We start from the raw sequence: 8,369 nt of genomic DNA, 5'->3' as shown, positions 1-8,369 counted from the left end.
ACATTAAATTGTAATCTATATTGAAGGCTGATGTCCGTAATCTTTATCAGCAAGTGCTTTAAGTTCTCATCACAACTTTCAGGCAGCAAAGTTGTGTTGTCTGCATATCACAGGTTGTTAATAAACATTCCTCCAATCCTGATTCCACATTTTTTTGTTTGAATATTTTTATTTGGAAATGTTTTAAAACAAAGAAATGAAATTTTAGTGACACCGCAAATCATGAGTTTATTATACAAGAGAGACGGAGATTATTTGCATGATGACTGATTTCAGAACGTCAGTGGGACTGGCAGCTTCACATGATGCCATGTCAACAGTGGTTTCCTCTAGTCCACATACTTCGCAAGAATGTCACCAGCTCGAAATAAGAAATCATTCTCATCATCTACAACTACTTTGGTGCCTCCATATTCAGGGAGAACTTTATCTCCAACTTTCACACTCACTGGTTCAATCTTTCCACCCTTTCCTTTCAAGCCAGACACAGCAGCTACTACTGTTGCTTGCAGGAGTTTTCCTTGAGATTTTTCTGGAAGCATCATGCCTCCTTTAGTTAAAGTTTCAGAGGCACTCCTTTCCACTAATACTTGGTCAAAGAGGGGGAGAAACTTTCGAAATGCCTGTCCTGCCATGATGCTTAGGTGGCTGTAGCAAGTACTCCTCTCACACTACGCCGCTGCCCACATTTTTCTTATAAACCTGCTCTTATTATTTGCATTGCATACAGATTTAATAAGTATGCTGAAAAGATACAACCCAGACACACACCTTTCCTGATTTATAAACCATGCAGATGTCCTGGTTCTATTCACATAATTCTTTCTTGATCCATGTACAGGTTCTGCATAAGCACAAATAATAGTGTTCTGGGATTCTCATTCTTCTCAAAGCTATCTCTAATTTGTTATGGTATACACAATGGAATACCGTAGCGTGTCAGCAAAACACAAATAAACATCTTTCTGATATCTATTTTGAGCCAAGATCCATCTGACATAAGCAATAGAATCTCTTGTTCTGCTTCCTCTTTGGAATCTGGCCTGAACCTCAGGCAACTCCTTGTAAGTGTACAGTTGCAACCATTATTAGATGATGATCTTAAGCAATATTTTACTTGCATGTGATCTTCAATGATATGGTCTCATAATTTGGTTATTCTGTTGGGTCACCTTTCTTTGGAATGGGCACAAATATGCATTTCTTCTAGTCAGTTGGCCAAGTAGGTGTCATCCAGATTTCTAGGAATAGAAGAGTGAGTGCTTCCAGTGCTTCATCAACTTATTGAAATATTTCAGTTGGTATTCATTCCATCAATACCTAGAGCCTTGTTTTTGGCTAATGCTTGAAATGTAGTTTAAATTTCTTTCTTCAGCACCATTGGTTCTTGCTATCTGCTACTTCATGGAGTGGTGGAATGATGACTAGTTCTTTTTGGTACAGTGCTCTGTGTAGTCTTTTCCACTTCTCTTAATGTTTACTACATCATTCTATATTTTGCCCATAGAATCTTTCAATATTACAACTCAAGGTGTAAATTTTTCTTGAGTTATTTTAGTTTAGGATATGCTGAGTGTGTACTTCCCTTTTGATTTTCTAATTATAGGTCTTTGCACGTTTCATTAAAAGATTTTACTTAGTATTCTTGAGCTGCCCTTTGAATTTTTCTGTTCAGCACTTTGACTTGGTTTCTTCCACTTACCTTAGCTTCTGTTAAGATTAAGAGCAAGTTTCACAGTCTTTTCTGACATCCGTTGCTGATCTTTTTTATCATTCATGTCTTTTTTGCTTTCTTTATTGTGATAGGCTTTTTAAGCCAACAGTGCACCTGTAAGAAGATATGGGTGGAGTTTAGCCTGCCAATCAGATCTCAGCTTGATGACCTCCTTTTGGAGGTGCTACTAAGGTAAATGGCTTGCTGGAGGCAACCCCCCAACCTCCCGCCTTCAGCTTTCTGTGTGCGAGCCCTGTGATGCAGCCACCACCGTTGGAACTGCATAACTGCACCCACCAGCCTGTCATCTTCCTGATTGCTGCACCATTGCAAGTGGCTCCATGAGTCTGAAGAGGGCCTTATGGACTAGTATCCGACTCACAGGCCTGAGTTGGACTATTGCTTTATTGATATAAACTCTTTCTTACACATATGTAAGTGTCTCTGGATTTGTGTCTCTAGTCAACCCAGCCTGACACACTCATGAAGGATGTTCTTGATGTCATTCTCATCAGATATTCTCTCAATAGTGTGCAATGTGTCAAATCTATTTTTCAGATGTTCCTGAAATTCAGATGGGATACACACAAGGTTGTATTTTGGGTTTACTGGACTTGTTCTAATTTTCTTAACTTCCACCTGAACTTAGAGATGAGAAATTAATGGTCTGTTCTATAGTCAAACCATGGTTTGGTTTTACTTGCTAATGTTGAGCTTCTCCAATGCCTCTTCCCAAAAATGTAGTCAATTTTATTTTTGTGTATTGCTCTCTGGAGAAATCCATGTGTATAGACACCTTTTGTGTTGAAAAAAAGTATTCCTTGATGCAGTCTCCAGATTTGTTTCTATCACCAAAGCCACATTTTCCAACTACTGTCCTTCCTCATTGTTTCAAAGAGCTTTGAGTGCATCTTGATTATGTATTTGATCAATTTAGTATTGAAGATGTTGGTAGAATTCTTCAATTTCTTCATCACTAGCTTTTGTGGTTGACACATAAATTTAAATACGAGTTATATTGATTAGATTTCCTTGAATGTGGTTAAGCAAAATCCTGTCACAAACAACCGTTGAACATTAAGATAGAATTGAAATGTCATTTTAGATGAATGCAAAGCCATTCCTCTTGATTATTTCATTGCACCCTAATCAACTGTATGATTTTCTGATTCAAACTAACTGTACAATACTAGTCCATTACAGGTCACTAACATCTAAAATGTTGATTTTTTTAGATTGTTGATTTTTATGCATTCCATTTCAGTTTTTACAACTTCTAATTTTGTTAGAGCTGTACTTGTACATTCCAAGTTACTATTATTAATTGATATTTCATCAGCAGATTAAGGTCTTGAAGGTTTTATTCTCAGTCTTTACTCCATCTAAGTCATTATGCTTGACTCTACTTTGAGAAAGCACCTCTTCCTTAGTCATATTTTGAGTGCCCCTTCACCCGGGGGGCTTGTCTTCTGGTGCTGTTTGTGACAATGTTCTGCTCCTTTTTATGAAGATTTTAGTATTTGACAATGCTTTGATTCTATCCATAAGATTTTCCTTGACTAATTCCTCAGAATGGAGAGACAATTACTAATTTGTAGTCTATTCTTAGTGTGGAAGCTGTGCTAAAACCGGTCCACTTAGGGTGACCTTGCTCACATGTGAAATACTGATGACAAAGATTCCAGCAACACAGAATCCACGGCAGTATGACAGAATGACAGACAAGTAGCTAAATTAAAGTATAATGTAGATAATTGTGTTTTTGGAGGCATCAGTTGGAATGCCCTTAATTGATACTGGCCGTTCCAGTCTAAAATTTCCAACTAGCCATAAAGAAAACAAAATTTCAACTTCATTGCTTAAAGGATCCTAAAATTAGACTATAGAACCCCCTGTCTCTTAATAAATGCTGCTCAATCCTTCTAGAAAGGCAAAAGCTGAGTTTGTGGTGTGTGTGTGCATGTAGAAGATGATCTCTCACTGCTATTGCGTCAATGCTGACTCTTTATGACTCTGTAGAACAGGATAACTTCCCCTCTGAGATTCTGAGTCTGTAACTGTTAATGGAGTAGAAAGCCCTGTCTTTCTCCTTGAAGAACTTGGTGGTTTAAAATGATGACCTTGCAGTTACCTGCCCGAGTTTTAACAACTACACCATCAAGATTCTTCTGTAAGATGATCTAGCAACTGGTCAATATCTTTTGTAAAATGAATCTGTTTTCTTTGCTGTGGAAACGTTTGTCTGCATTAAAAACTCATGATTTAGCTTTAATGTGCTTGTATTAATAAGTTTGATATAGCACTTAGATAAAATGAGACATCCGTCCTTTGAAGAAATCAATTTGGTACAGATAGGGAGGTTACATATAGAGAAGCAATGCAGAATACACATTGTGGGGGAAACCAGCCCCTCACACTATCACGTATCCGGTAGGCACAATCATACCGTTACGACATATAAAGATTATGCTAAAGTCATAGAGAATAAGAGAGAAGAGGAGTTAAAATAAAGGAGTCACACATTTCATGGTAGCATGCTCACCTCAGCCCTTCTTTGTGGTCCATGTGGGGATGGGTGAGGAGAGGAGGGTAGGAGAGAGATTTATTTCTAACCAAGGCTTATATGTCTTTGGGGGTGTGCAAGTCCCCCTGATTACAGATGAGCACATGCACAGCAGGAAGGGGTTGTTGCCACAGACAGTACAAGCAATAGGAGGGGGGTGATCTAGGGGTGTACACGCAATAGGAAGAGGAGGGAGTAGGGGTGCACCTGTGGCAAGATGGGTAGACCCTATACTCAATATAGCTGCCTAACCTTGGTCATACTTGAGTGGGCTCGCCCTTGCCTTTGGGTTCTCCTTCAAGGGAACAATCCACTACCCTTATCCAGAAAGGTGTGGGTCCTACTTAGGTTGGCCGTCTGATTGCTTTAGATGGCTGATCACCTTTAGGGAGAATACCCTCTGACCTGCTTTCGTTGACCTCCAAGCATACAGCCATTTACCATATGTAGCAGGCAGCGTCTTAGGTTTGGCGTATATTTGAGGGAGACAACTTGGGAGAAATCGTTCTGTATCCCACTTTACTTAAAAAGATGTCTATTTAAGGCATGTGAATGTTTTTTTCTTTCTTTCTTTTTTATTAATTTGAATAATTTTAAGGCTAAATTTGTACATTCCTCCTGACCTTCTTCTTAATTGTCTGAAACAACCTCTCCAACATTATAATGTTTTGTCTTCTCCTTTGTCTAGGTTTCTGCTCAACTGTTGCCTCACAGAGGTCTTCCAGGACTAAAATAGCCTCTCCCCCCACTTATTCTATTAATTTTTTTCTTCAATGCACTTATCTTTTACCTCATAGTATAATTATATATATCCTTGTTGACCTGTTTTATTACTCATCTCTTCCTGCATTAGAGTGGAAGCTGCATAACAACAGGTACATTGTTTTGTAAATGGTTGTATCTTCATTGCTTGGTACCTGATGGGTGACCAAAATGCTTGTTGAATGAATGAATATCTGTAGTTAACCTACAAGTAAAACTGCTCAACTAAGGTGTATTATAACTTTTATTAAAAACTTAAAGTAACATCACACTCAAAGTTGTACCAATTTGTACTCCCATCAACAGTATAAGGTGTCTTCATACACATACTCTTACTAGGATTGCATATTACCAGATATTTTCATTATTTGCTATCTGATCTGAGCAAAATAGCACTAGGTTGATAGCTTTAATGTGCATTTCTTAGTTTTTGTTGGTAGTGACCTTGTAGCGCAGAATATAACTGCTTCTTAAGGTTTCCTAGTCCGTAGTCTTCATGGGAGTAGATCACTAGGTTTTTCTCCTTCAGAGATGCTAGTGGGTTTGAACTGCCAACCTTTCTGGTTAGCAGTAAAACACCTAACCATTGACTCCACAGTGGTCCCTTCTTAGTTGCCAGGCACCATTTTGTGTGCAGAGCTTACTTTTTTTATTGTTGGAATTTTTTCATGACCTGATCACTTTATTCTTTTGTTATGGGTCTACTTGGTTTTTCTGCATCATACTTTGATAGTTTATGTAAGTAGCGTGTTTCTAGAAATTTGTCTGTTTCTTCTAGATTTTAGAAGTTTTTGAAGTACAGACCTTTATACTATTTTCTTTTTTGTTTGAGTTTCTGCTGTGATGGTGCCTATTTCATTTCTTATTTGTGATATTTGCATCTTCTTTTTCTTTGTTAAGTTTGCCAGTGGTCTGTTAAATTTGTCAATCTTTTTAAAGAATCAACTTCTTACTGATGTTTTTGTATTATCTTTCTATTTTCCCCTCTAATCATTATTTTCTTCTTATAGCTGAAGGTTTATTTTGCTACTTTTGTTCTAATTTTTGAAGGTCCTGAGTTAGGTGATTTTGATTCGTAGAAGTGTGCATATATTGCTATAAATGGCTCCCTGAGAACTACGTTTGTTGTGTCCCAAAGTTTTGATATGAAAAGCATTCACATTTGTTTCAAGGAATTTTACAGTTCCAGTCCTTATTTCTTCAATTACTCGGTATTTTGTAAGCAAAATAGTGTACACTTTTTGTGTATTGTATTTTTCCCTCTGATTTCCTATTATTGATTCCCAATTGTATACCATTGTGATCTGAGAAGTTGGTTTGTAATGTCTCGATGTTTTAAATTTTATGACTTGCTTTGTGGCCTAACATATGGTCTATTCTGGAGACTGTGCTAAACGAGCTGGAACAGAATGTATATTGTGTGTTGAATGGTGTGGTCTGTATATGTGTAAGAGTTCAAGATGATTAATTTAGTTGTACTTCTGTGTCTTTGCTGAGTTTCTTTCTAGTTCTGTCATTTCTCAAGAGTAGCATATTGAAGTCTACTATTATTACTGTTTCTCTCTTTAATTCAATAGAAGTTTGATTAATATAGTTTGCAGGTCTATAGATTTTGCCTTAATTTATATTTTATCAATGATTAGTAGCTGTACATTTCTTTTAATTTTTTACTATGCTCATTCCAAATGTAAACCGTAAAGAAGATAATATGAACTCACATATATGTATCACTTAGTTTAAAAAAATACCAATATTTTGCTAATCTTGAATCATTAATGCCTCTGAACATGCACTTTTTGGAGGATAGGAACTTATGTATTTTTAAAAATTCATTTCCTGCACTAATGCTTTACTGTATCCCTACAAATAAGGACTTTAGAAAAATACACATACTCCTGTTAGTCTTCTTTATACAAATTTAAAACCATTTATTAGTGTTATCCAGCACACATAAAAATTTCCATTTGAAAAATGTCCTTTATCGGTTTGGTATGAACATTCTGCACATTTTTAGTTTATCCTTTGTTGTTTTATTAAAAAGAGTATCCTCGTGATGAATGTATTTTGTTGTATTACTAATTGTGCAAAGTAATTTACTTATACTATTGTATGTAAAGTTTTTTCCAGCTGATTTTCTTGGATTTCCAAGTATACTATTGTGTCAGTTGCAAATACGTTTTTTCGTTTCTTTCTAATTATTAAAAGTGCTCTATTTTTTTAGAGAAAAATATTGCTAATTGGTTTAATTATAAGGACTTTTGATTTTTTTTATTGAGATGTAATCCATACCAAAGTCACTTCATCAATAAGTGCTTCAAGCAAGGTTCTATAATTTGCTAATTGTAAATTGTAAATTGTTGCAGAATCTTGCAACCTGATGCCATGTTCTTCTTTGTAGAACCCAATTTTAAAATTTTTTCTCACAACATACCGATTAAATACAGGTAAAAAGATGTAACTCTGGTTTTTAAACCACACAGTATTCCCTTATTCTGCTTAAACAGCTCCTTATTGGTCTATGTACAGGTTCTGCATAAGCACAATGACGTGTTCTGGAGTTCCCATTCTTTGTAATGCTGCCCATAATTTACTATGATCCACAAGGTTCCTTTGGCGTTAGGTATTCAACATTTAAGAGTAAATTTCAGCGTCTATTCTAGCATCCATTTTTCTCTTTTCTCTCTTCCTTCTTTCTGTTAGATTTTATGTCATTTTGCATTTGTGGAGGTATGGAGTCCAACCTGTCAATCAGGTCACAACCTGATGATGCCTCCTGGGAGGTGTGGCCATTTTATAAGGGAGACACTGGGTACCCCTCCTCTCTCTGTCCCTTTACCATCCTTTTTATTGGAATATAAAGGGGAAGAGAGAGCTATCAGTGTCTTTCTGTATTTCCATAGACTCTTCACCCACCAGCCTGTGATCTTCCTGCATCTCGCTTCAGCTTTTTATGTCCTTGGCTTGCAGCTATATGAATTTGAAGAGGGCTCTGGCTAGTATTGGATCCATAAACTTAAGTTGAACTGGGATGAGATGCCTTCTTGATATTTACTCATTGATAATTACTTTTTAAGTAATTAAGTTCTTTCTTATACAGATGAGTGTCACTGTTTCTCTAGACAGAACAGTCTGCCTAACACACCTCATTTTAATGACTGCTGAGTTCAAGTTTAAGATGTTTTTGATAATACAGTGAACCCTCATTTATCGCGGTTAATCGGTTCTAGACCCTACTGTGATAAATGAAATTCCGCGAAGTAGGATTCCTTATTTGTAAATCAAATATTTTCGTAGTTAGAGCATAGAGGACATGAAAAAACACCCTTTAGT

The 8,369-nt window shown here is 36.6% G+C and overlaps 1 protein-coding gene across 1 annotated transcript; it reads right to left on the bottom strand.

Moving 5' to 3' along the window:
• Positions 1-329: 329 nt before the first annotated feature.
• On the bottom strand, positions 330-635 carry LOC101644758 (10 kDa heat shock protein, mitochondrial-like). Its single transcript, XM_045291165.1, has one exon. It carries the CDS (start codon positions 633-635, stop codon positions 330-332), a length of 306 nt encoding a protein of 101 aa, XP_045147100.1.
• Positions 636-8,369: the final 7,734 nt, after the last annotated feature.

This window comes from Echinops telfairi, unplaced genomic scaffold (genome assembly GCF_000313985.2).
Source record: "Echinops telfairi isolate 266 unplaced genomic scaffold, ASM31398v2 ScPeMD7_63;HRSCAF=240, whole genome shotgun sequence".
In the NCBI taxonomy this organism is placed as follows: Eukaryota; Metazoa; Chordata; class Mammalia; order Afrosoricida; family Tenrecidae; genus Echinops; species Echinops telfairi.
This window is presented reverse-complemented; position numbering and strand designations above follow the sequence as displayed.